Below are 27849 nucleotides of genomic sequence, written 5' to 3'. Positions count from 1 at the left end.
TACTTGTGCACGTGACACAACTTGGCGTCTAAACAGAACAACTATATTGCCTGGTAGCATCATACATCTCTGAACCAGAAGACTGTAGCTTCTCTGTATAGGGAAGTGACCAGCTCCAAAAAGTGGTACTTTAAGCTTTTTATGCAGCCAACCTAAAAATGAACAAATGCAATGTCAATCAATCCCACTGACTCTCCTCTCACTCAACACACACTAAATTACCAAATTAAAATATTCAATTTGATCTGTCTTTTTATTCTGCAGTTGTTTAAACACCACAAAGACAACACATTGCATCAGAATCTTTAAAGCAGAATAATACCAATATACAAATGAACACAAAAGTATGAAACAAAATAATATAAGGAATATGGAGCAAAGACGATACAGAAGTAAGCATTCTGTGCTTTATCATTATTATACCCACCAATAAACATATTCCATGATCTAGTTCAACTTTATATACAATATCCTGTCTTTTCAGGAATAATATATTCATTTGAATCAAAAGACCCAGCATAGGGCACATCATTAAAACAATCACTTAAGTGTATGTAGCCTATACTTAACATTAAAACCTATGAAATTTACAGTACCAGTCAAGTTTGAACACACCTACTCATTCCAGGGTTTATCATTACTTTTACTATTTTCTACATTGTGTAATAATAGCGAAGACATCAAAACTAATGAAATAACACATACGGAATCACGTAGTAACCAAAAAACTGTTAAACAAATCAAAATATAGCCACCCTTTGCCTTGACAGCTTTGCACACTCTTGGCATTCTCTCAACCAGCTTCATGAGGTAGTCACCTGGAATGCATTTCAATTAACAGGTGTGCCTTGTTAATTTGTGTAATTTTATTTCTTTCTTTAATGCGTTTGAGCCAATCAGTTGTGTTGTGACAAGGTATGGGTGGTATACAGAAGATATTTGGTAAAAGACCAAGTCCATATTATGGCAAAAACAGCTTGAATAAGCAAAGAGAAACGACAGTCCATCATTACTTTAAGACATGAAGGTCAGCCAATCCAGAAAATTTCAAGAACTTTGAAAGTTTCTTCAAGTGCAGTCGCAAAAACCTCTCATGAGAACCGCCACAGGAAAGGAAAACCAAGAGTTAACTCTGTTGCAGAAGATAAGTTCATTGGAGTTACCAGCCTCAGAAATTGCAGCCCAAATAAATGTAACAGACACATCAAACTCGACTGTTCAGAGGAGACTGTGTGAATTAGGCCTTCATGGTCGATTTGCTGCAAAGAAACCAATACTAAAGACACAAATAATAAGACTTGCTTGGGCCAAGAAACACGACATTAGACTGGTGGAAATCTGTACTTTGGCTCTGATGACTCCAAATTGGAGATTTTTTGGTTCCAACCGACGTATCTTTGTGAGACGCAGAGCAGGTGAATGGATTGATCTCCGTATGTGTGGTTCCAACCGTGACGCATGGTGTGGGGGTGCTTTGCTGGTGACACTGTGATTTATTTAGAATTCAAGGCACACTTAACCAGCATGGCTACCACAGCGATACGCCATCCCATCTGGTTTGCACTTAGTGGGACTATCATTTGTTTTTTAACAGGACAATGACCCAACACATCTCCAGGCTGTGTAAGGGCTAATTGACCAAGAAGGAGAGTGATGGAGTGCTGCATCAGATGACCTGGCCTCCACAATCACCCGACCTCAAACCAATTGAGATAGTTTGGGATGAGTTGGACCGCAAACTGAAGGAAAAGCAGCCAAGTGCTCAGCATGTGGGAAATCCTTCAAGCATTCCAGGTGAAGCTGGTTGAGAGAATGCCAAGAGTGTGCAAAGCTGTCATCGAGGCAAAAGGTGGCTACTTTGAGAAATATAAAATATAAATCATGCATTCCAGGTGACTACCTCATGAAGCTGGTTGAGAGAATGACAAGTGTGCAAAGCTGTCATGGCAAAGGGTGGCTATATTTTGATTTGTTTAACTTTTTTTTGGTAACTACTTGATTCCATATGTGTTATTTCATAGTTTTGATGTCTTCACTATTATTCTACAATGTAGAAAATAGTAAAAATAAAGAAAAACCCTGGAATGAGTAGGTGTCCAAACTTTTGACTGGTACTGTATTTATTGGACCCTGTAGACCAGGGTTTTTTATCCCGAAGTGGACCCTGGGCACGTGAGAGGTAGGTCGCGAGTTATGAGAATACATCTACAATAACACACTATTTCTTCTTAATTTGGGTCGTTAGAGGAAGGACGGTAAAATGTCTAATTTGGGTTTCAAGATAAACGTTTAAGAACCCCCACTGTAGAAAAACACTTCACTCAGGTATTCAAATATGGGTTGTTCCTATTTACATTTTTTGTAAAACTGCAGTTTGGGATTTTTTTGAGTAAAACGTTTCAAAATGATCTGTTTGTGTGTTGTCTTCAGCAAAAAGACCTCAAAGGAAGAAAATCAATGAGGAGGCTAGTGACACTGAGCAGCAACATAGCAACCCTAACAAGACAAGAAAACAGCCATGATGAAGAAAGCAGGTATATTCAGGCATAACTGATGTATATCAATGCTGAAGATAGCCAAGCCTTGCCTATGTATTCAAATAAACTATTTCTGCTCAACAGGCTCCTCCCAGAGGCTGGGCTGGAAATCTCTCTGCCTCTTGCCACCAGGGGGAAGAATTGCATGGTCCCCATATCCTTGACAACTTCACCGAGTTTCTAAATCCAGAGGTGCAACATTGAAGTCTTCCAGGAACACCTGCGAAACAGACCAGGCTGAGGTTTGAGATGAGAACAGTGAAATTAGTTGTTTATTTTCTCAATCTAAAGACACAACCTAGATTTGAGCCAATGTCTTAAGTAGTTGAACATGTTATTACTCCAACCTCGTGAAAGTGACAAACTGACAAGTTTTCATTTTTGTCCAAAAACTATCAAAAGACATCCTTTAAATTAGGCGTTCTGCACATGCGCAGTTTGGCGCGATATGACCATTAGACCAACGTAATGGTAAAACATGCCTGATCTGTGCCGCACATAATGCCCCAATTACGGGATTCTAATCCTGTCTGCTGCGGCCGGGTCCAGCTCTGCTAAGAAGCCCGTTCCTCTTTCATCTGAAATCCGCACCAAACCTCTGTCAACAGCTGTTCCCTCAATACGTCGTCAACAACAACCATAACATTCCGGGAGACACCCCAAATGACCCCTCAATTATATTATCCTCACTGTACCTTCCTGTTCATGCCAACACACTAACACACATCATACAATAACCTCCCTTCATAATAGATTTGTTTAAAATGAGAAGAACACCATCAGGTCAATAAACATCAAAATATACAGTGATTTCAGGATCCCTTAGTGTCTTATCCAAGTCACTCTGAAATCTTAAGTTAGAGAGGGTCCTGCTGACCAAGCGGGATCTCACTCTATTTGGCAACATTTCAGCAAGAGGCAGAGCTGGCAGGAGGGTGAGGGGGATGCTGTATAATTGACAATATTTCAATGGTACTCATGTCAATGGCATACAGGTTGGTGAGTGTTTTTCTGTGTGGTAGGCCTTTTGTAGTGTTAAAACACAGCCTGCAGACACCTGGGAATGGTCTATGCACGAGTGTGTGTATCTGTATTGATCCATATTGGCAGGGGTATGTGGCAATGGACCCCTATGTAGTACGTTGCTTGTATTGTCAATATAGACTGAGGAATATGAGTACTATGTTCACGTACGCAATGAAGTGGATCAGCCAAAGGACTCAAGCCTGTCGATTTGGTACGGCACTATAGTAGAGTCCATAAAGCCCCTCCCGTCTCCACCTCCCAGTAGTACCACCGGTCGGTGTGTAGGGGGGCTCAGAACTCATCGTCGGAGCTGAGCAGCAGGGTCTTCTCGTTGTCGCGGGTGCTGAGGTTGCTGTGGCTGCGGGACACTGGCGCCCCTCCGCGCTGCTCAAGGGTGGACTGCTGTGTGTACTGCTGGTAGGCCGGGGAGAAGTTGTGGATGGCGTCCTGCACCATGTCTCCGGGGTTCATGGTCTCCTTCAGACTGCTGGAGATGCTCTTCATTGGGGCGCAGCGACCTGCCGGGAGAGGATGGAAATAAAGGGAGGATGAGGGATAATGGAAGAAAGAGTGGAACCCTACAGTGAGCAACCTGAATGCCATGAGTAAACAAAGTGGAGGATCACATAATACTACTGAACCAAACAGACAGAAACAGCCAGTGGAGCTCCTAGTGCATTGCAAGTGGAGAACTCATACACACCACAAAATAATACATTGATAAAAGCAGCACATACTGTACAACAATGGCAATACAAATGTATGACAGCACTGAGGATGCTCAAAATAAATTGTTTGTACAAAATTAAACTCTATATCTCAGAAACAGTTAATAAATAATAGAATAACAAAATATGAGCACATCACAGAAATGGAGACAACCAGAAAGTACTGTGGCAGTGAGAAGCCAAACACAGCTGAGCTAGTGGTAGACCTACCGTACTGTCCAAAAATAGGAAAGGACCCTTATAGTGCAGCACAAAGAGAGACAGATAAAGAGAGAGAGGAGGGACATAAGAAAATATAAAAGGATGAATATTGAACAATAAAAAAAGAGAAGGGCGAGAGAACAGAACAGGAGAATAAGGAAGAGATGGAAGATAAATGAGGAGAAAAAGGGATTCAACAAAATAAAAATTGAGTAAAAAACCGAGGGAGAGGAGAGGGAGAATAAAAGAGAGGATGAAACATTTAGAGACAGACAGAGCAGGTCAGTGGAACAAAGTCACTGAAATAGACTTGAAGAGCAACCATGGAGAACCAGTGTCCTGAATCCTCATTGAACACAGTTCCAGAAACATAAGCAACTGCTTGTGTCATTTAGTCAGGGACACACTAATATGCTAGTGATGACTTGATTTCTTTTTACTTAAACAGTTCTCTCTCTAAACTGCATGGATAGTCCCTCCCTCTGTATCCTTACCGTAGGAGTCCAGCCTCTTGTCCATGTAGACCTTGTAGGTGAAGGCGTGGCGCAGGGCCACAGCGGCAAAGAACATCTCAATGCAGATGATAAAGTTCTGGTAGCCGGCGGCGACCGTGCCCTCCCCAACTGACACTTCAGGAGAGTTGATTTTAGGGATGGCTCCACACTTCTCCAGGATGGCCAGCAGCATACCTTATCCCCCAGAGAGAGAGGGAGAGAGAAATCGAGGAAGGAGGATCAGAGTACTGTCAAATCACATTGTGTGTATTATCTGGAAGAGAGGGTCAGCACACTTGGATGCAGCATTATCTATGATACATTGCGTGTGTGTGTCGATCGAGACGTTTCCTTACCCTGCCAGAAAGAGAGGAAGATGACAGACTTGACCATGAGGAACTTGAGCATGGGGCTGTAGGGGACCAGCAGGTTGCGGGTGGCGAAGTAGAAGAGGAAGAGGGCGTAGAGAGACAGGCTGACAGAGAAGTTATAGATGATGGTCACATACAGGTACCCACTGGCCACACTGGAGAGAGAGAGAGAGGCACAGCCAGCAATCAGAACAGTGTCAACACATAGGAATGTCTTAGCACAGTCTTGTCTTAGAGATGAAGTAATATAATTCCTACTCTGAGATGCTTGACAACTACAACCCTGACATTGATGAAAACAGATTTACAGCCAGAATAGTGCAAATGTAAAAAAACACCTGTGAGAACAAACAAATAACATTTAAACTGTTCATGCAGAAAAGTACAGACAAGTAAAGATATTATAGACAAACATGAATCCTCTGTGGCTTTTGAAACAATTAACTTTTGAGGTCAACACAGGTTAAGCAAATACTCTGATATAGTCTAGAGTAGAATGAGTGAGTGTCCCATAGCCCTACGTACTTGAAGTCTCCATCTCTGTACTTCCCAAAGGCCTGCAGGATGACTGTGATCATGGCCATCAGAGGCTTCACCACACAGAACTGTAGAGTGGCCTGAGAGAGAGAGAATATGTAGTGCTGTAACAACTCTGTGTTCATATGTAAGGGTTTCTCACAAATAATGTGTGAGAAGAAGGCTTTCACTATACCTGTTTGCAGAATCGGAGAAACCCAATGGAGTAAGTCCTTCCCCAGAGACAGCAGGTGCCGTACACACAGCTGGACCTGTAGACAGCCAAGACACAAGCATTTGGTAGTCTGTGATCTCAAGATCCAAATGGCATGAAGAGGTTCAAACCATACAATAAAGTATTGATACACATGACTATTCTGCAGTTGTGGGATGTTTGAATGACATTATTGGATTGTACATGAATTGTCTTTTTAAAATTTTTATAAGAGAGGACAAAGAGTGATAATAGAGAAAGACTCACTCAATGGGCTTTCCTCTGATCTCAGCCATGATGGCGCTCTCCCCTCCAAGGTACTCATAACACAGGCTGAGGAAGTTGTAGATCACAAATGCTACAGAGTAAACACACAAAAACACATGTAAGCAGTGTCAGAGAGTTGAGAGAATATGGGGGTAGTTGCCTCTATGTAACTCCAGCAGTCTTTCGGTTAAGCTTTCATTTCCAAAAATCAATCTGTCTGTCTGTGTGTATTTGGTCTGTTTGGACTCTGGGCCTCCCCTTGAGAACCCAGAAACATTTACGAGAAAGAACACTAACACACACCGAAGTAAACATGTTCTATCTAGAGGCATTGGCCATGTTCCTCTCTACAGTATTAAGGCCTTGGTCCCTATTTCCCACGAGCAGAATGCTGATGTGCTGTGTCAGTGCATGGGCCAGTGCAGAAAGCAAAACAAGATGAGACAGTCATTGTCCCCAATGGCCTCTGGCTAAACCGCCCTCCATTCTAGCTTGGATCAACATCGCTCTGTCCCCCTGTGTGCACACAAAGCTACCCTCCCCCACTGTGTGTATGTGTGTGTGTGTGTGAGACAACGGGTTTTCCAGAGATGACCAAATATTGATATCCATCCAGCTGAATGTTTAGTCCAAAACTATTCAGTTACCATCCTATTTAACAACACATGTACAGTACTGGTATAATCTAATTACGCGCCTGTTTATTTGAATCCACTCATTAGCATAAATTATTTAGCTAAGAGATTTGAATGGTTCATAGAGATTTCAATTGATTTGGAAATTAAATAAATTGTTTCAAATTAACAGAGCACAGTTGTGGGTCCCAACTCCTTGGGACAGACGGAGAGTTGAGAGAAAATCCTCTCGTCAGACTGAATCACTTCCAGTTCATCGGGGCAGAAGAGGCACTAGGACATCTGTCTCTCCTTTGACTATGAACACTGTTATTGGTGTCATTGACTGGGAAGAATGTGGTTTCAGCTGCTGTTCCAGGTGTTCAGGACATGCTAATTTGAGGGTGGTGAAGCAACTACAGGACGAATCAATCCTGAAGCTTTGCTGCTCTTTCTCCTGTTCTGTCTCTTTTCTGGCATGGGAAACTCCAGCCATAAAAGACCCCTGCCTATTCCATTTGATTTCCTTGTATATTGTATTTTCACACATAGCTGCATTGAGGTCTGAGCAGACAATAATGGGAATCCCAGTGGCATCCTTACAGTATTGACTCCTGCTATTCGAATGTTTGCAAGCATGCATGTATAAATACACAACATCTGTGTGTGAGTGTGTGTGTGTGTGTGTGTGTGTGTGTGTGTGTGTGTGTGTGTGTGAGTGAGTGAGTGAGTGAGAGTGAGTAACTTTGACAGCACTGGGGCCCTCTATATTTAGCAGTGTGGAGCCCTGGGGCCACAGCTGCTGCCCGTGCGGTGTGCTGGCAGGGAGAGACCACTGTGTGTAGCCTGGCTGAGCTGTCCGCTCCCCTGCCGTCAATCCATGCGCTCCAAGCACTCACACACATCGTACAGTACACACACACACAGCATTCTCTCACGCATCGTAGACTCAGAACTCTCTTTGACACAAGGTAGACAAAATGTGCAGCGCAAAGCACTCGTTCATGCATTGAGCACACCTTCGCACTGAGGTCCCCTTTTCCCCACAGACATAGGGTTGTACATTGTACGTACAATAGAGTTGTCAGGAATAATCTGATGGCAGAGTCCGGTAAGCAAGTGGCACACCTGTCTGTATTATGTAACCACTGTAACAAAATGCTAATGCCAATTTCTGTTGATGTTACTTCTGTTGAGATACAGCTGGCTGATACAGAACAGACAGACAATTTATCTGTTCATAAGTGAGTGGTTTCTAAAACTCTTCAAGGCTTCAGTCGTTTGCATACTGTTGCTAGGGAACAGGCTTCCCCTCCCCAGCAATCCCAGCAGGCCTTGGAAACAACAAGAGAACAAAGATGGCCACTCTCGTAAAGGCAGAGAGATCGCAAAGGCCATCTGTCACTAGGCACAGAACAGATTCCCACACACTCGATACTACGGACCAGGGGCTGGAACCGGTTCAGAGAACAGAACTAAAAACAGTAAAATAACTACATTTTTCTATGAACAAAATCAGAACCAGGAACGAAAGTGATCTATTCTTCTCCGGAACAGAACCATTACTTTAAAAGCATGGGGACCGGTTAATAATGTTCCGGGCATTTACATTTTTTTTTTTTTAAGTCCCACAAAATAAACAAAGCGCCTATGCAAAGCCCTCCCTCTGTCAATCAGAAACTTCTTCCAGTGTCGTCCTGCTAGAGGTGTGCCGAGTAGTCGGACAAAACGAGTATTGTAACAGATATGGGCAATTTTTGGGAAACGACTTGATCAGAGTATTTTTTGTAATTATCTTCCTCATGTCAGTCAAGTGAGATGGTCTAAATAACTTAAATGGTCAGTTTGCCTGTGTGTAAAGAAAAGGATGGGCTGTACATTGATCCTGCTACTCTGATTGGATAGAGTGAAGCTGTATTTCTTTGTGCACTTGCTTCATAATTTCACCCGATCACTTTCACTTCTCTGTTTCGGTCTGATCATTCAGACTGCTGCTGCCTCCTGTTAGCCTGCTACTATGATAAATCAAATGGCAAAGGCGTTTGGTATCAAGCTATCAATGTGCATAATATCTAATAAGAGGGTAGGGAAAAATATTAAATGGAGTTATATCTCCCTCTCTAACTTTAAGCATCAGCTGTCAGAGCAGCTTACCGATCACTGTACCTGTACACAACCAATCTGTAAATAGCACACCCAACTACCTCATCCCCATATTGTTATTTATCTTGCTCTTTTGCAACCCAGTATCTCTACTTGCACATCATCATCTGCACATCTATCACTCCTGTGTTAATGCTAAATTGTAATTACTTCGCCTATATGGCCTATTTATTGCCTTATCTCCCTAATCTTCTACATTTGCACACACTGTACATAGATTTTTCTATTGTGTTATTGACTGTACTTTTATGTGTAACTTTGTTGTTTTTGTCGCACTGCTTTGCTTTATCTTGGCCAGGTCGCAGTTGTAAATTAGAACTTGTTCTCAACTGGCCAACCTGGTTAGTTAAATAAAGGTAAAATAAAAAATGCCGACGTGCATTCTGATTGATAGCAAACTTGTCTGCCCGCTACAAATTGAAGACACACAGGCACACCGCTCCTAATCTGCAACTTATTTGGTCTATAAACGTGCAGGGAGATAAGTAGATGTTGGCAAAATACCTAAGCATATTAAAACCTCTATGTTTTTTCCGATCACTAGTATCATCCGATTCGACTATCAACTGTCAATTTATGGATGCAAATATGAGTATGGCCATGTCGGCACACACATAATGCCTGCCAGCTGAAGATGTTTGCCAGTGTGCATGTAGACAACTTGCCCCTCCCCTCCAAAGAATCGCTGTAGTCTACTGAAGTTACAAGTGTGATTCAGAATTTTGTGAGAAAGATTTTTTAATTAGAGAGGAACGGATCAACTTCAATTATTAGTTAGGGATACTATAGTTATAAAATTTCACATTTCACATTCACATTTCACAATTTCACATTAACTACAAAAAGGTAAGACGTGTTTTTCATTCTGGTGCCGCTCAGTAGACACAAGCTTGTTAGCTAGCTCTAAGCCAACTCTGAAGTTCAAAGAAAAAAAAAGTTCCTCCAGCCGCTCCTCCGTTGTTATAATTCTGTGGGTCTAATTCAGATAATGCATGTCATCACAAGATGCTCAGCGCTTCTAGCCAAGTCTCTAACCACCCACAGTTGCACCTTGTGTCCTACACTAGTATTTTACATCACGCATGTAAACAACTCACTGAGCTATAGCTTGCCAGTTCCATAGAAAGCTGCTCTATCCATACTGCACACTTGGTGAAGTAATTTAATGTAAAAAAAATAATTTAATCTAAAAAGTTAGATGTAAAAAATATATATATATTATTTCAGAGGTTTAAAAAGGAACAGAAAGGAACGATATAAACATGTCATCTTTTGGGGTCGAACCGGTTAAGAACTTTATTTGGCAGGTCGAAAAAGTGGAATGGAACGAAAAAAAAACAATGGTTCTATTCAGAACAAAAGGATTGTGAAATTATTTTGTTTCCAACTCCTGCTACGGGACACAAAACAAGTGCACATGCAAAAACACAATCATTGAAGAAAATGTGTTGAGTACTTGTGCATCTCCGATGGAGTAGAACGTACATGTGTGATATTGCTTTAAAAAACACAGAACATGTAGTAGCACAGCAGAAAGGTTTCGGCCTTAACAGTGTACTGCAAACAATGGAATGCACCTGTGCTTAGCGCAAATACATTCTTCCATTGCAACATCAAACCATAGACAAGCAGGATGAGCAACAGACCACAAACCATGTCGATCACAGCTCTATTTGAATGTATAAAGAACAAAAATATAAACACAACACGCAACAATTTCAAAGATTTTACTGAGTTCATTTAAGGAAATCAGTCAACTGAAATAAATTAGGCCCTAAGCTATGACTGTTGGTTACAGATACCTTTAAAACAATGGGCCCCAGGATCTCGTCACGGTGTCTCTGTACATTCAAATTGCCATCGATAAAATGCAATTGGGTTTGTTGTCCATAGCTTATGCCTGCCCATACAATAACACCTCCTCTGCCATGGAGCACTCTGTTTACATCAGCAAACCGCTCGCCCACACACGTGGTCTGCGGTTGTGAGACCGGTTGGACGTAGTGCTAAATTCCCTAAAACAACGTAGGAGACGGCTTATGGTAGAGAAATGAACATTCAACTCTCTGGCAACGGCTGTCGTGGATATTCCTCCAGTCACCATGCCAATTGCAAGCACAGTATCTCTTCTCTCTAAAACTTGTATGTACTTGTATGTATTTTATGTTTCTCAAGGCATTCTATTCAGGTAAGAGTCATACACCATTGACAGGGTGGGAAGGTTCTCACCTTCGTAGCAGTCGCGGACCGTGTCAAAGTAGACGTAGTACTCTTCGTTAGTGAAGAAGAGGAGGCTGAGCCACGAGTCAAAGGCGTAGATGGGAACGATGAAGAGGATGCGAACTATGTGCCTCTGCTCATTGGGAGAGCTGTAGTAGCGCAGGTGCATGTAGATCTGTCAAAGGGAGAAAATTAAATCAATGTGTTTTCACTAGGGCTCAGTGACTGATTTATGGTCCTGCCCACATCCTGGGGAGAGCAGTCGACATCGTGCGTGTGTGTGATGAGTGGAGCTGTGTTGTGTTTCCATTTGGATGAGCAGGCTCTGTCATCAGTACCTTTTGTCTAATTCATCCTGTCCCAGGTTCCACTTACACAAATCTACACCTATCACCTTTCCTGACCTGGGCACACACACCTTTGGTAAAATAACAAACAGTAGGGCGCTCGCACACAGAGAGCACTGTACCCAGCTTTGTTACTAGGCAACAGCCCCCGCTCTCTGATGTCACTGCAGAGCTAGGTACACCTGTTGTCAGAGCGACGGCTCATCTTTAACCCTTTAACCCTTTGCAGCAACACACAATGGAGAGGAATCATTAACCTGGGCCTTTCAGTAGCTCTGAACCTACAGGAGGTTAGTGGTCTGCAGGCAACATGACTACATATTTGAAGACCTGCCACAACTACTTTATCATGGCTGAACAGCCTGAGGTGTTTCAGAGTGCATAATCAACCTGGACTTGGCAGGCGTGAGGAATCTGAAGGGATGCCTTGATATGCTTCTGCAGTTTCTATCTGCAATTTGATTTGTTCATACTGAGATTACTACTGTAGGCACTAGGCATCCATCTTATGCAGCAGTGAGACCACACTAACATATGATTTAAGAACACACAGTTGAAGCATATGTTAGATGCAGCATGCAGAAAAACATAGGAGCGTGTGTGTGTATGTATTAGAGGTCGACCGATTATGATTTTTCAACGCCGATACTGATTATTGGAAGACCAAAAAAAGCAGATACCGATTAATCGGCCGATTTAAAAATAAATGTATTTGTAATAATGACAATTACAACAATACTGAATGAACACTTATTTTAACTTAATATAATACATCAATAAAATCAATTTCGCCTCAAGTAGATAATGAAACATGTTCAATTTGGTTTAAATAACGCAAAAACAAAGTGTTGGAGAAGAACGTAAAAGTGCAATATGCGCTATGTAAGAAAGCTAACGTTTCAGTTCCTTGCTCAGAACATGAACATATGAAAGCTGGTGGTTCCTTTTAATATGAGTCTTCAATATTCCCAGGTAAGAAGTTTTAGGTTGTAGTTATTATGGGACTATTTCCCTCTATACCATTTGTATTTCATTAACCTTTGACTATTGGATGTTCTTATAGGCACTTTAGTATTGCCAGTGTAACAGTATAGCTTCGGTCCCTCTCCTCGCTCCTCCCTGGGCTCAAACCAGCAACACAACAGCCACCACATCAAAGCAGCGTTACCCATGCAGAGCAAGCAAAACAACCACCCCAAGGCTCAGAGCGAATGAAGTTTGAAACGCTATTAGCGCGCGCTAACTAGCCAGCCATTTCACTTCGGTCACACCAGCCTCATCTCGGGAGTTGATAGGTTTGAAGTCATAAACAGCGCAATGCTTGACGCACAACGAAGAGCTGCTGGCAAAACGCACGAAAGTGCTGTTTAAATTAATGTTTATGCGCCTGCTTCTGCCTACTACCGCTCAGTCAGATACTTAGATACTTGTATGCTCAGTCAGATTATATGCAACACAGGACACGCTAGATAATATCTAGTAATATCATCAACCATGTGTAGTTAACTAGTGATTATGATTGATTGTTTTTTATAAGATAAGTTTAATGCTAGCTAGCAACTTACCTTGGACAGGCAGTCTCCTTGTGGAGTGCAACAAGAGAGGCAGGTCATTATTGCGTTGGACTGTAAGGTTGCAAGATTGGGTCCCCCGAGCTGACAAGGTGAAAATATGTCATTCTGCCCCTGAATGAGGCAGTTAACCCTCCGTTCCTAGGCCGTCATTGAAAATAAGAATGTGTTCTTAACTGACTTGCCAAGTTAAATAAAGATTAAATAAAAGGTGTAAAAAAAATTAATAAAAATAAATTGCCGCCCAAAAATACCGATTTCCCATTGTTATGAAGACTTGAAATCGGCCCTAATTAATCGGCCATTCCTATTAATCGGTCGACCTCTAGTATGTATGTGTGAGAAAGAGTTCACTAGCCCCTTACCTGGTGGCAGGTTATTAGCAGGGCTGTCCAGACAAAGAACCCTGACACGGTCTGGGCAGTGGAGGTCATGAGGAAGTATGGTTCCTCAGGGGTCACCAGGGGGGTGTCTGGCACCCAGGAGGCATTGGAGCCCGACGGGGCCGCTGTGGTCGTGGACCCTGGGGCCATATCGGCTGGGGGGTCATTTTCCATTCGATCTGACAGGGGCATGCCACGTCTCCACAGCTCCTCCATCATCTGGAGGGAGACAACAGGGGGAAATGGTGGGTTTTTGGGTCTTCCGGATATTCACAATCACACATTAACAGAAGTAGCTAAATATGTAGAAAAGGTAGAGCTCCATTAAGGAACAGTGTGCCTCCCAAGGGACCAATACCCTAGTTTCTTTCAAGGTTATCGAACACATCACACATGGATGGTTGTCTCGGGCATACCAATAAAAACCTACTACTTTATTCAATTGAACAATTGAAGCTGAAACTAACATCCTAGTGGACAGAGAAAATCTAAATAAGATATGGAGAGGAGAGAGAAAGAGGGGAACCAGAAGGAGCTGAGTGAGGAAGAGAGAGGGGGATCAGAAGGAGCTGAGTGAGGAAGAGAAAGGGGAACCAGAACGAGCTGAGTGAGGGAGAGAAAGGGGAATCAGAAGCAGCTGAGCGAGGGGAACCAGAAGGAGCTGAGTGAGGGAGAGAGGGGGGAACCAGAAGGAGATGAGTGAGGGAGAGAAAGGGGAATCAGAAGCAACTGAGCGAGGGGAACCAGAAGGAGCTGAATGAGGGAGAGAGGGGGGAACCAGAAGGAGATGAGTGAGGGAGAGGGGAACCAGGAGGAGCTGAGTGAGGGAGAGGGGAACCAGGAGGAGCTGAGTGAGGGAGAGAGAGAGAGGGGGGAACCAGAAGGAGCTGAGTGAGGAAGAGAGAGAGAGGGGAACCAGAAGGAACTGAGTGAGGGAGAGAGAGGGGAACCAGAAGGAACTGAGTGAGGGAGAGAGAGGGGAACCAGAAGGAACTGAGTGAGGGAGAGAGAGGGGAACCAGAAGGAACTGAGTGAGGGAGAGAGGGGAACCAGAAGGAGCTGAGTGAGGGAGAGAGAGGGGAACCAGAAGGAGCTGAGTGAGGGAGAGAGAGAGAGAGGGGAACCAGAAGGAACTGAGTGAGGGAGAGAGAGAGGGGAACCAGAAGAAACTGAGTGAGGGAGAGAGAGAGAGGGGAACCAGAAGGAACTGAGTGAGGGAGAGAGAGAGAGGGGAACCAGAAGGAACTGAGTGAGGGAGAGAGAGAGAGGGGAACCAGAAGGAACTGAGTGAGGGAGAGAGAGAGAGGGGAACCAGAAGGAACTGAGTGAGGGAGAGAGAGAGGGGAACCAGAAGGAGCTGAGTGAGGAAGAGATAGGGGAACCAGAAGGAGCTGAGTGAGGGAGAGAGAGGGGAACCAGAAGGAGCTGAGTGAGGGAGAGAGGGGGGAACCAGGAGGAGCTGAGCGAGGGGAACCAGAAGGATGCTGAGTGAGGGAGAGGGAGTTGGAAGTTGAGAGAGAACACAGGGACAGAGTGAATCAGTCAGACAGAGCGAATTGGTGTGACATGGGCTGAGGGCCCACTGACCCAAATTCTCCTTCTCCTCTCCTCCTGGTTTGAGAGCAGGTGCGAGCGTAGTAGAGCCACAAATACACCAAATAAATCTCTATGGAGCACACTGAAGGACAGACTGGGTATATCAGTGCCAGTGGGACATATAGCTAATGAGAGGAATTTATTGAATGACAGAAAAATTGTAAACATTTATGATGTTGGTTTGAGTCTTTTAGCTGTCAGCAGCACATGATCAATTCTCAAAGTGAGCAAGGTAACAGATTGCTCATTAGGTCTGTATTGCAGAGTAGCCAGATATCAGTTTTCTAATGGGAAACTGTAGGCTAAGTGACCATTAGAAAGATGGACAGTAGATACTCCACATCCTTGTACTCAATCTTGGCATTAGTGATACTCACTAGGTAATGTGATTGCTAGACGCATCAGTCTGGAGTCCAATGATGGCAAATAACCTAATCATTCAGAATAAAACTACTAATTTAAAAATGGGGATTCAATTAATATGCATGGCTAAATATAGGCAGGCCATGGCCATGGGTGACTCACGCTGCTGGACGAAGCCTGCTTTATGCTTTAATTTTGAGGGGACAGTTACATTTGAATGTCACACTCGTTTCCCTCAAGTTGGGTTTCTCAAGTAACTATTGGTTCGTGATAAGCATAGACTATTGACTGATGACTATTGAGGTTGAATATCAGCAATACGAAGGCCTATTCTGTATAGGCCTAGAGAATGAATGCCTATTCGGTTTATAATGTGATTTTCCCATGACACAAATGCTTAAGTATTAAAGAAAAAGGGGAAGGGTTGAGACAGTAGTAAAGAATGAAAGTATTGGTCAATATTGATGGCTTCTAAAACCAGAAAACATGTTATATTGATAAGGTATACTGCTGTTCAGTTGTAATTGAGAGCCATGTCTGGTGCATTTCGTTTGGTTCAAAGACCACATAATTCATATAGACACGACAGGGGAGACTCCATCAATCCCTGCTTGACTGAGCCGGAGGGTGTATTTCATACCATATATTGTACTTTGACCTAAATCCTATCAGTCATGCAACATAGGCTTTTTGACATTGATGCCAAAATAAAACGAGATACATTTCTGCAGTTTTCCTCTCCAGATATACTAAAGGCATAACATACTAAGGAGAATATAGGGCGTTGTACTGAGAATAAATGAACAGCAACATCATTTCCATGCAAAGACTTCAATAAAAAAACATTAAAACAATAGCAGCTGCCCATTTTCATATGAGAAAAATAGGCAACCAAAACCTCTTTATGGATGGTTTCATTATGAAAATTGTCATTGTACAACAAAGTGAAAACAGGAGCTGAAATTACAGCTGTGTCATCAAAGCGAAAGCTACATTCGTCGTTCGTTTGGAAACAGTTTCTTTCCATCCATTCTGAACACAAAAACACAGCGCGAGCGGTGGCTTACCTGCCTCTGCTGCAGTTGTTTGATTTGTGTACACACTGCGGCTGTTTGAATCCAAGCATAAATGTATCCTAAATACGTTATTAGCTACGACAGACACACATTCATAACATAATTCATAGTCAATTAAAATTTCTGCAATATAACGTCAAGTGAGCAACCAATTTAAACCATGTTTACAGTTGTATCTAGCTCGCTAGCTAACGTTAGCATAGCTAGTTAGGTAGCTGCTCGCAAACTCTTCAAAGCCTAGGCAAATAAACTTTTGTCTGTACTAATTGTCCATCTCATGTAGAAAAACTTTATTCGGTCACTATCATTTCAAAATAGCATTATCGGGGAACGCTCGTAAATTCGGCTACGTTCTTCCCCTGTATCTCTCCTAGCGATTCACTACCCTAAGATTTTACAGTAGCGAAACTCCTCCACCGTTCCTGCTTTCACGCAGGCGCAGTAGCTTCTTCTCCTTGAGCCACTTTCCCATGATGGAGCTCGTACATGCCAGCTGGTCGGTCTTGCAGTGTTGTCCAAACCCAAATTTCTAATATTTGTGTATGAAGAATTTACCAGGTAGTATGAAGTTTATTCATTCAGTAGCTTTGTTTTCATTCGAATAATATGACACATTTTATTGTAAATACATACGTCTTAATGAAATAAACGCAATTACTTAGCTCGCTCCAAAATAACTTGTCACAAAACATTTGGATAATAGTTTCCCCATTTTAAAGTTAATTTCTTTCACTTTGATATACAAATCAAGGGGCAACCAAGCTTTTTTCCATTCAATTTCAGTAATATATCCGTTCCAGAAGAATTGAACTTATTTATTAAAATCTATAAAATTAGACAATGACGAGAACAATATTTTCTTACATAATTTCACAAATGTTAACCCTGATCCTTTTAAAATTTGTATCTGCAAATGAAATGTACAATGTTGATTATTCCTCACATCTTCATGTATTCAAGTGTAGTGACTTACTTGATTGTATGTTTAGATTGAAAAATATGTACTGAGATGTTTCTCATTACTGTATTGAGAATTTAATTTGAATTTGGAAAAAAAGCATTTCAAACCCAGTCACTCCTCCATAGTCCCCTGAAATGGTCCTCTTTTAGATACAATAACATGCAATTTCCCAAATGCAGAGTACAGCTACAGTACACAAGTGCACAGAACTGAAGTAGAATAGAGCCATTTCAACAAATTACTAAAAAGTGTGGAAGTTTTATTTTTTATTAGGTCATAAAATATACACAAATACTGTTTGTAAATAAAGTTAAAGTGTGTTAAAGAACTGTACAAGATATCAGTACATACATAAAGTGTATACTCCCCATAACCTGACCAGCGCTATCCCTCCCCGTAGTTACATTGCCACTGTGTCACACTGGCTTGCCAAAGGGACATGTCGCAAACACAGGTCATTACCAGTATCTGTGACATCACTGTGACTGCATCCGAGTCCCAGTTATCATCAATGACATCAAGGGTGCTGGTAAATGACATCCAGGGCCCTCTTATTTTGCAATAGAAGACGCCGATGACGTCAACCCCTGTCAGCATCCCCTTTTTCAAGAGTGCTTTTTTGTTTTAAAGGAAAAGTAGACAGCCCTATATCAGGTCCTTGGTGGAGAACATGGACAGCCTCCAGGAAAGGCTTTGAGTGGAGTGATGGGGAGAGTAGTGACAAATTCTCAACAGGCTATGAACAAACTGCTGGGAATAAAATAAACGGGACAAAAAGAGGAAAAACAAAGTGCAATACTTCAAGAGTTTCCTCATACACAAGAGAAACAAAATGGAGTTTCAAAAAAATAACAGTGAGATGGACAATCTCAAATAATGAGGCATGAGAAATGTATAGCCTGCAGTTTGTCCCTAGCAGCTCTGTGATCTTAACAGGGGACCTATGGAATTCTGAGAGTCCATGCACCAGACCTACACTTCTGACGACACACACACACAAACCAGTTGGCGATGTAAAAGTTTCTAAAATTCCTCCCAATTTAGTACTTAATATTTTCAAAAATTCTGATCCCCAGCCGCAATTTATGCATTTAACATGTATTTTTCTACATTACACCTTAAAAACAACCAATCACATTTTGGCTTTACACAGAAATAAAATAAATATTTACAGTGAAGTAAAAAAAAATATTAAAAAGCCATTCCACTTCATGCACCCCCCCCCCCCCCCCCCGTCAAGTACAGAGTGCATCCATTCCCATCAGACCAACAAAAAGAAAATAATTAAAATAAAAGTTGACGTTAAGAACAATCATGAAAATCATAGCCATCATCATTTGTCAACTTGTTCATCGCAGTCTCTGGTCAAATACAATAGGCTTGTGATTCTCCCATGTCTTAAGAGTGTTGCAGTCTTAAAATAAGCATGGTTGCTTTGACCTTACCAACCTACCAAATATTATGACCAAAGAACACAAATCAAAAAGGAGACCTAAGTGGGTAAAAAGGGAGGATTTAAAAAAAACAAGTGTGGATGAGATGGTGAATAAATGAGAGCGGGAGAAGGGTAGAAAATGCATGTTTACCTCAATCATTGTGTGAGGTGTTGGCTTTTGGGCAACATCAGTTCCAAAGAGGGCTAAAGTAGAGAATTAGCAATTCAGTAAGAGGTAAAGTAGCGGAAAAGAACCCAACACTATTTCTACACCATTACAGCTAATAATCACTTGCTCTTTCTTTCTCATTGCTTCATCTACCACCCACCCATCTCTCTCACCATTCCTTCTCTTCAGCTGTACCTTTCCTTTTCGAATTAAAACATCAAATAAGAAACTAAAATTGCCCAAGCCTCAACAGGACCCCCACCAAATGAATATGATCTATTCACAAAATATTCACAGTAAATTATACTAATGGAGTACAGCCCCTTACTATTCTATAAATGAACTGGTTAAAACATACATGGTTACATTTGTGTGTGTGTGTGGTCTTTGCAGTGTAACAGAAATGGCTAAATCCACACAAGCCCAAATTTCGAGTTGACCTTTCCTTGGAACGCGTTTGTGCCCGCAACTATATTTGGCAAAGGAGCACCTGCTTGGCTTTTTCAACCCCCAAATCAGTCTTCTACCTCTGCCAGCCGCCCAGAGAATAGTGGGGGAGGGACAAAGGTGTGTGGCAGGGGGTGCATGATCCAAGCTACCATGGGGTAAATAGGTCAGTGGAGAGGAGGGTGTTATTCACTATCTTATCCTCGTACTATTACAGGCCAGGTTTATCCCATCAAAGTTAGGGTGGAGGGGAGAAATTCCTGCAGTCCTTGACCAACTGCCATCCTTTCATCAGTTTATGATTCTCTGTCCTTTCCTCCAAGATCCACATATTTGTCCAATTAGCAAAAATTCACAAAAAGAAACAAAATTGGGACAAAGGATCTCTTGAAGCCCTGCAATGGAAGATTGCGTATTTAGTCAGATGTGTAGATAGTGTTTTTTTGTTGTCATTTATCATCTGTCTGACAAACTAGGTACATTTAAGTCCTGTGTGTCAACTTAGGGAAAGAGACATCCTCACCTGTCAGGATCCAGTGAATGTGGCGCTGAAGGTTTCACTTCCCCAGGTGCTCAAATGGCATGCTGACCTGAAGAGAGAGAGAAGAGTGGAGAGAACAAATGACTCAGAAAATTGGAGTGCAAATGAGAGGGCGAACGAGTGCTTCAAATCTGGCACAATATAAAAATAATAATCAACCCACTGCATGCTACATAATATAGAAGCTAAACACTAATAAGAAGTCCTCTGAAACTTTGACAAGAAATGTAATCTTGTTCTGGAAGGGTGGACATTTTTCTAGTTGATATTCCCCCTCAAAAAGTTGGTCATTGGAGTTGGGCTCAGGTGCATGACACCTGGGTTTTAGGGTTTGTGATGACGTATGATGGGGTAGCGTTAGCATACCTGCGATGTGGAAATTCGGGATTGGTCAAGACGGGCTGTGAGGTCAGAGGATGACACGTTTGCGGGGGCTCCCCGGTGTAGCCGCATGCTCACCTTCCGCTCACGCTCAGCGCGAGAGATAGCCCGCGGCGACGTGTTCCCTGAAAGAGGAAGAATACAAGGGAGGCCGTTTAGAAATATAACTGTCATTCCTGTCAATGTGTTTACAAAAGTATTTATCTATATCAAAAGCTATTTCATTGTCCCCAGCGATGAAATCGGGGAGTGGTCTGCGGCTTGGTCTCCGTTCATTCGTAAATTAGTCACACGCAATCTCTGACAGCACTGGGACGATTTTGACGAAACTTGGATGAATGTCTTGTAAATGCCGGATCCCTATGACAAAATTACACTGATTGGCAGAAGGAGGGAGCTATAGTAATTAACTGAAATGTGTTAGACACACACACTCTCTCTCTGCCCTTTTTGGATCATTTCCTAAATGTTTCTATTCCATTCAACTATAGCTCTAGTTAAAAGAGCACAGGTGTGTGCTCACCAGACTGCTGCACCCGTGATGCAGGGTTAGAGATGGCCTGCTCAGCTCCATTCCTAACTCTGTTGGCGGCTGGTGGGTTTGGCCCTGGCGGGAGACCCCGTGCAGCGGATCCCCGAGGGCCTCCTACGATACGCTCGTCCCTTTCTTCAGCTCCCCTCCTCTCACTGTCTTCTGCTGTCCTACTGGCACCCTGAGAGGAGACCACACACGTTTCAGCAAACCCATAACTACATAGAACTACATCCAAATATTTCAGAATCATTCTGGTTATGTGGAAACACTGGATAGTGTATACATACCACCGCTTTACAACCCTGTTTTTGGAGAGCTACCCTCCTGTAGGTTTTCGCTCCAACCCCTTGTAACTAACCGGATTCAGCTTATCAACTAGCTAATTATTAGAAATCAGGTGTGCAAGATTAGGGTTGGAGTGAAAACCTACAGGACAGTAGCTCTCCAGGAACAGGGTTGGAGAGCCCTGGTGTAGACAGACAGAATGTAGCACTTAGTTCCTGGTAAAGAATAAGAGCTTTGGTGTGGCAAACTCACAAATTTGAGCATGTTCCAGTCGAATACGTAGTCATAGGAGAAGCCTTGTCTGTGGAACAGATTCCTGAAGAGCTGACGAAGGTATGAGTAGTCTGGCTTGTCATCAAAGCGCAGCGAGCGGCAGAAATTCAGGTAGGTGGAGAACTCGGCTGCAGACAAGCAATGCCAATAAAAGGGAAGGGTGAGCAAAAACCCAGGATTGAGAGACTATGGTATATGCAAACATTTGTTACAACACAATGGGGAAGGAAAATAGTTGTCCACACACATTGATACAAATGTCACAGCCCAGACAGATACTAGCAGTCACTTACAGGGGTATCCTTTGCAGAGCACTTCGATGGGGGTGGACATCTTTTTCTCGCTGATGCGTTCGTACTTCTGCCTCTTTGTGGCGGCTTTGAGGCCTTGCCAGGGCAGAGAGCCCAGGTTGAAGTACATGAGGACATATCCCAGAGACTCCAGGTCGTCACGCCGAGACTGCTCTGAAGAACGGTAGACAGGTTTGAATGATTTGCTATTTAGGACATAGACAGGATTGAGTGGTATCAAAATATGTAAGCTAAGAACAAGGGGACAATAGTCACTACATCTCAACACTAGGCATGAGCATTGGAGGGTAAAATGAAATCACATTCATGAAGACATTTAGATACTTCAGCCAAACAGGAGGTGGTGATTTAAAAAGTTCCTTACCGATGCCCAGGTGGGTGTTGATGGACGCGTAGCGTGCAGTGCCCGTCAGGTTCTTGTTCTCCCTGTAGGGGATGTGCTGGTGTGTGCGGGCGTCTCTGTACTTCTTGGCCAGGCCAAAGTCGATGATGTACACCAGGTTGCCCTTCTTCCCCAGCCCCATGAGGAAGTTGTCGGGCTTGACGTCGCGATGGATGAAGTTCTTGGAGTGAATGTACTCGATGCGACTGATCTGGGGAGGACAGAGGGGGATTCAGAAGAAAAGAAAAGCGAGACAACAAAGCTCTGCTGGCATAGTCTGTAAAAACCTTGAAACGTTACTGTAAGCTAACCGTAATTTGAACCCTCCAACAGCCAATGCCTTTCGGGGGCACAACATTGGTAAAAACAGCAACAATAAGTAACAGAACAAATCTGAGCAAAAGGAAGAACAATGAGGAGGACAGGAAGTAGAGAAAGGAGAGCCGAAGACCATAGAAGAGTAATACACAGCAAAGTTAAGAGAAAAGGGTGACACAGCAGCAGAAGCAAAGTTAGGACAGAAGACAGAGAGGTGAAGGGTATAGAGGACAAACAGTACAATGAACGTTGAGGGGAAAAGATGACACCATAAGAGTTCTTTCTGTACCATCTGGTCTGCCAGCAGTAGCACCGTTTTGAGGCTGAACTTGCGGGAACAGAAGTTGAAGAGGTCTTCCAGACTGGGGCCCAGGAGCTCCATCACCATGACGTTGTAGTCTCCCTCTGCCCCGCACCACTTTATCGAGGGAATCCCCACTGTCAGGCAGGCACAAATAATTAGCTTTTAGTGTACGTCTAACCATTGTTACATGCGCATACATCCTTTATGACTAATGTCATACAACAACTTCAGCAAAAGAGTGTTTCAGTGCTCAACACATTGTTTTTGGTGAACATGATACTTCTGAAATAAAATGGGTACATTTGACCATTTATGATTCAGTCACTACTTACTGATCCCAATACACTCAGATGTGTCAATATGGCATTTGCTAGGAATTTACTAATGTTCCTTCTCAGTCACCCCCCCCCCATTCTCCTCACCTCCTCCCTGCATCATCTTGTAGAACTTGCTCTCGATGTGCAGCTGTGGGTGTTTGGTCTTCACACATTCTAGCTTAATGGCCACCTCCTCGCCCGTGGCAATGTTGGCACCTGAGGAAGTGCGTGCACACACACATTAGGGCTAGACTCAGGAACAACTTGGGAACCGTGAACATGGAAAGAAACTCCAGTTGAACACAGAGGGAATGGAAAGTCTAAGGCTAAGGGGAGGAAAAAATACAATATGGGGACTAGGCCAGTAGACAGAGGCAAATGGAGAAAAGGACAAGGAAGAAGAGAAATGCCAACAGAGGGAGATGGAGCACTTCCACTTACCAAGGTAAATGTCTCCAAAGGACCCACTCCCTATTTTCCGTCCCAGTCGGTACTTGTTCCCCACTCTCAGATCCATGGTGTTGACAGTTCACTATAGACACAGAACAAACAGACGAGAAGAGGCCAAGATGTTACGAGGCAATCCTGACCACACAGTCTTATATTTTACATAGCATAGGCTAATTTAAAACAAATGATACAAATACAACATAATCCACTAGACCTCGAATCGAAGGCAAACTGACTAATGGAACATTACTTCCCCAATCAGCGGTAGGCCATCTTACAATCACTTTGCACATTCCAACACAGGATGACCATTAACTGCAAACACCTAAATGAAGTGTGTAGCTTGAGCGGGTTGATTAGCAGACAGATGTCTGGATTCCAGCGATAGGCTACATGATTACATTTGTAGGGCTGCTGAGGAGGTGGTACAGAGAAAGTGGGAAATACAGTGGGAAATTTGGAAGATGAGGCCTGAAAGAGAGACAAGAGAAAGAGCAACAACATATCTCCCTGGAAGGGCCCGGGAGAGCTCCCCAGAGTCAGCTGGGGCCTGGATAGTAGAAATTGTCAGACACGAGGGAGGGAAGGAAGCGAGTCTTCTGAGCCAAACTGCACGTGACACTGGAGCAGGATCATCATTTATTTAGCACCCTCAACCACGCCATATTCTGCAGCCACTGCAAAGGCGCTGCTGCGTGGACTGTATGCGTGTCAAAGCCCAGAAACGACTTGGACCTGGAGAAGGATATATGAAGCATAATTTATAGAGTGCCACACCAATTTAGGTGGCCTAAGAAAAGCTTCTTCTATCTCTCAGTTGACAATGTAGTACATACAGATGGGAAGCATGATTCAGTCAGTTCTCATTACTAAACTACTATAGAGCTTTTCATTGTGTGTATGACCTTGTCATGTTTTTCCTATGATTAGGCCTAGGCCATCCTACAACACTGACCACATTATACCTCACCATGATTACGGGTCTACTTCCTCGCAACATAATACTTTGGAAATGGAAGTAGCTCACGCCAGAGCAGAACGAGGAAGAACGAGAAGAAGCATTCTCAGTCAACCTCAGTTTTGTGGGCAATGGACATACCAATTCGGGAATGGAAAAAAGTCATCAATTGCACAGGACTAGTTGTGCATATTTAAACTACCAAGGGGAACCAAATACCTTTCCTGAAATTATTTTTAAAAAATGGGCATGAGGTTCTCTCCATTGCCTGTGGTGTTGTCAGAAGAGGCATCAGCTGACAGAAATACAGATGTGATGGTAGTAGATGGATTAGGGTTCATAAAGGGTTAGGTTTCATTACAACATGAGGGTTTTAACTGTAGAGACCCAGCTCAGGCCTAACATTAATCAGGGCCTATGTATTAAACACCATATATGAATTGCTTTGTCAGAAATAGTGACATTGCTTTATATCACACATTGCTCCCCCGGGCATGACATTCAGCTATGGAATACTGTCAACTATAGTTTGTCACAGTGCAGAAAATCGCAATGGTCTACCGCTGGTTATTCAGTTTGTAACATGGGACTTGTGATAATTATTTTAGCAGTTGATTAATTCTACTGGGTCATGTGAGAGGTTTTATCAACAGATCACAGTTCAGAGCCAGGCTTTATATTTTTGGTAGGAAACGATCAGGACCTGGTAACTACAGTGTAAACCATACACTCCGGCACCATGTATTGCAATATTCAACCATTACCACTACTCCCATGAAACACTACATACAGTATTTATTGACTTGAATCATTTCATCAGTGTGGGCCTGTAACCTACATAGAATTACAATGCGTTCTCTTTAAGAGGAATTCTGTCTTAACAAAAAGCTAGGAGGATTTCACAACCACATGAAAAGAGGCTGTCTTTTTTCAGAAACAATACAACTAGGTCTACATAATGCCAGTCTATTTCACCTAGTGTTAATGTATTAACTAGGTACGGCAACGTTAAATTTAACATTTGCATGGACAAAATCCTTTTACGGATTTGAGTATCATCAACCCAACTAAACATCTTCTTACGTCACCTTTTAGAAAACTGTCGCTGCGTTGGTAACAATCAAAAGGGAAGCACCTCAACTAGGTTGAATAGTTGTGACACGATCACTCAAGTCGAACTGGTTACAATAATAATAATAATAATAATAATAATAACAACAACATCTACCGTACACTTCAAACAAAAGGTTGCTACTGTGACAATACCAACTGACCGTATACAGCAGTGGTTGTGCCTAGCTAGTAAGTAGCCTGAGAATACGCTTGCGCTTCAACCATGTACCAGGCATTCACACCATTTTAAATGCCTTCAAGCTTCACAAATAGTTGACAGTGTATACGATCATGTAACATTTTGACTTTATTCTAGCCGCACCCTTACACCGGGGTACCTACCCTATGTTCTCCAGTGCTAGCCATCTATTCGCCCCTCCCCCTCTGAATACAAGACTCCGGTTCGGTCGAATCAAGTTCCCTTTCCCCCCTGGTATCGTCGGTTCCCCAGTACACTACTCACACGATATTAGGTTTATTCGAGAGGTGGTTCAGTGGCGGTGCTGATCCGAAAGATGTCAGTCAGACTGGGCCCCGGGCAGCGAAGGATGGGAACGGATTCTGGTGGCTCTCATACCCCAATTTTCCTTTTGCATCGGTTGTACTCCCTGTTGATAGTCCCCGTGAAGCTTCAATACGAATGGCCGTCTCTATCAGAGTTCTGTCTCCCCCTCTCGTTATTTGCAACGCACCATTGACAACATCTATGATGTCAGAAGCACCCGGATTGCCTTAAAGAAATAGAACAGCTACAACTGTAGACATTCTTAAATGTTACACATTTGAGGAATAGGCAGCCTCAGAAAATAAATGCAACAGAATTAGTGGAAATAGGCTGCATTTACACAGACAGCCCAATTCTGATATTTTTTCTCTCACTTATTGGTCTTTTGACCAATCAGATCAGCACTGAAAAGAGCTGATATGAAAAGATTAGTGTAAAGAAGATCAGAATTGGGCTGCTTGTGTAAACACGACCATAGAGAGTTGGCTTTTGTTCAGTTATTCAGAGAATAGGTATTTGCAGGATGATTAGATTCTTATGAACATTGTTCTGAAGGATAATAGAGTGAAGACAAGAGCCATCAAAACAAATAGCAATGGTTCTGGTTTAGAGATAGTGAAGATTCCATCCAGACATTAGTCCTCATGCACATTACCAAAGGGTTCTGCACCCTGGAGTTTGGACACAAGCAGCAGAAGTGAAAGAACAGCGGAGGTCCCCATAAAGTACCTCTGGACCCTGATGGTTTTGCACAGTGATGGGAAACTGGCAGGCCTCCCTTTTTGTGGAACCCAGTTGGGGTCTCAACTTGATGTTGAAAGTCAGAATAGGAGAACACACAGGGTGCAATTTCCAAATTTGGTTGTGCATCAAGTTTTTTTTCTTGTTATGGGGTGGCAGGGTAGCCTAGTGGTGAACTAGCAACCGGAAGGTTGCAAGTTCAAACCCCAGAGCTGACAAGTTACAAATCTGTCGTTCTGCCCCTGAACGAGGCAGTTGACCCACTGTTCCTAGGCCATCATTGAAAATAAGAATTTGTTCTTAGCTGACTTCTCTAGTTAAAAAATAAATAAAATAATCACTAGTCACTCAATTAGGCCAATTAATCAGCTAAACATTTTTAGATTGGTAAATTAGTCTAGCCAGCCATCTAAACTTATAATCATGGTCAAATTACCAACCAGGGGTTCCCCATTGATTTTGTTAATCACACTCACTCATACTCAACTACAAACATTTCTCTCCACCCTATGGCAAAATTAGTAGAATTGCAGGAAATGCTATGAAATTGCTAAATCTTCTCCCCGCCCCATTGCAAAATGTTTTGTTCGCAAGGTGGGGTGCCCAACAAATTCCCCAATTGGCTAGGGCTGGCTCCGACTGCACATGTGGTTATGGATATCGGTATTCAGACCCGCAAGCCACTGCAGCCACGCGTTCAGATTTTTTTGTGGCCCCCACACCCATCAAAGTGGTC

At 42.8% G+C, this 27849-nt stretch overlaps 2 protein-coding genes across 6 annotated transcripts; both read right to left on the bottom strand.

Annotated features, from left to right (window-relative positions):
• Positions 1–234: 234 nt before the first annotated feature.
• On the bottom strand, positions 235–17197 carry LOC110486431 (transmembrane protein 184B). 4 transcript variants are annotated; one of them, XR_005035736.2, is made up of 11 exons: positions 16679–17162; positions 13635–13871; positions 11361–11526; positions 6355–6445; positions 6070–6145; positions 5883–5974; positions 5343–5512; positions 4987–5181; positions 4502–4528; positions 3732–4081; positions 235–2757 (listed from the first exon to the last, which is right to left on the bottom strand). XR_005035736.2 is itself a non-coding variant. In XM_021558031.3 (10 exons), exons 2-10 carry the CDS (start codon positions 13869–13871, stop codon positions 3855–3857), a joined length of 1281 nt encoding a protein of 426 aa, XP_021413706.1. In that variant the 5' UTR covers positions 16679–17162; the 3' UTR covers positions 235–3854. The 4 variants fall into 4 exon arrangements, 2 of the variants coding, with proteins under 2 accessions (XP_021413706.1, XP_021413707.1); XR_016485969.1 differs by lacking the exon at positions 4502–4528; XM_021558031.3 differs by having other exon boundaries at positions 235–4081.
• A 704-nt stretch (positions 17198–17901) lies between these two features.
• On the bottom strand, positions 17902–26581 carry LOC110486430 (casein kinase I). Of its 2 annotated transcripts, none has more exons than XM_021558029.3 (11): positions 26331–26581; positions 23788–23878; positions 23452–23562; positions 23015–23163; positions 22390–22618; positions 22008–22178; positions 21694–21842; positions 21145–21334; positions 20607–20746; positions 20223–20289; positions 17902–20094 (listed from the first exon to the last, which is right to left on the bottom strand). In XM_021558029.3, the coding sequence occupies exons 2-10, from the start codon at positions 23861–23863 to the stop codon at positions 20257–20259; spliced, it is 1248 nt and encodes a 415-aa protein (XP_021413704.3). In that variant the 5' UTR covers positions 23864–23878; positions 26331–26581; the 3' UTR covers positions 17902–20094; positions 20223–20256. The 2 variants fall into 2 exon arrangements, with proteins under 2 accessions (XP_021413704.3, XP_021413705.3); XM_021558030.3 differs by having other exon boundaries at positions 26210–26509.
• Positions 26582–27849: the final 1268 nt, after the last annotated feature.

This window comes from Oncorhynchus mykiss, chromosome 13 (assembly GCF_057628025.1).
Source record: "Oncorhynchus mykiss isolate SJ-2025 chromosome 13, ASM5762802v1, whole genome shotgun sequence".
Lineage (NCBI taxonomy): Eukaryota > Metazoa > Chordata > Actinopteri > Salmoniformes > Salmonidae > Oncorhynchus > Oncorhynchus mykiss.
This window is presented reverse-complemented; position numbering and strand designations above follow the sequence as displayed.

Bases quoted from the DNA above. Each gene is read 5' to 3' on its own strand.
- LOC110486430 (XM_021558029.3), bottom strand. From the start codon at position 23,863: ATGGATCTGAGAGTGGGGAACAAGTACCGACTGGGACGGAAAATAGGG. The intron at 22,179-22,389 runs GTAAGGAACTTT...ACCGTTCTTCAG, and splicing joins CAACACCCACCTGGGCATCG to AGCAGTCTCGGCGTGACGAC. The intron at 20,747-21,144 runs GTGAGCACACAC...TTCCTCTTTCAG, and splicing joins ATCACGGGTGCAGCAGTCTG to GGAACACGTCGCCGCGGGCT.
- LOC110486431 (XM_021558031.3), bottom strand. From the start codon at position 13,871: ATGATGGAGGAGCTGTGGAGACGTGGCATGCCCCTGTCAGATCGAATG. The intron at 6,146-6,354 runs GTGAGTCTTTCT...GGCTGTCTACAG, and splicing joins ATCAGAGGAAAGCCCATTGA to GTCCAGCTGTGTGTACGGCA. The intron at 5,975-6,069 runs GTATAGTGAAAG...TCTCTCTCTCAG, and splicing joins TTCTCCGATTCTGCAAACAG to GCCACTCTACAGTTCTGTGT.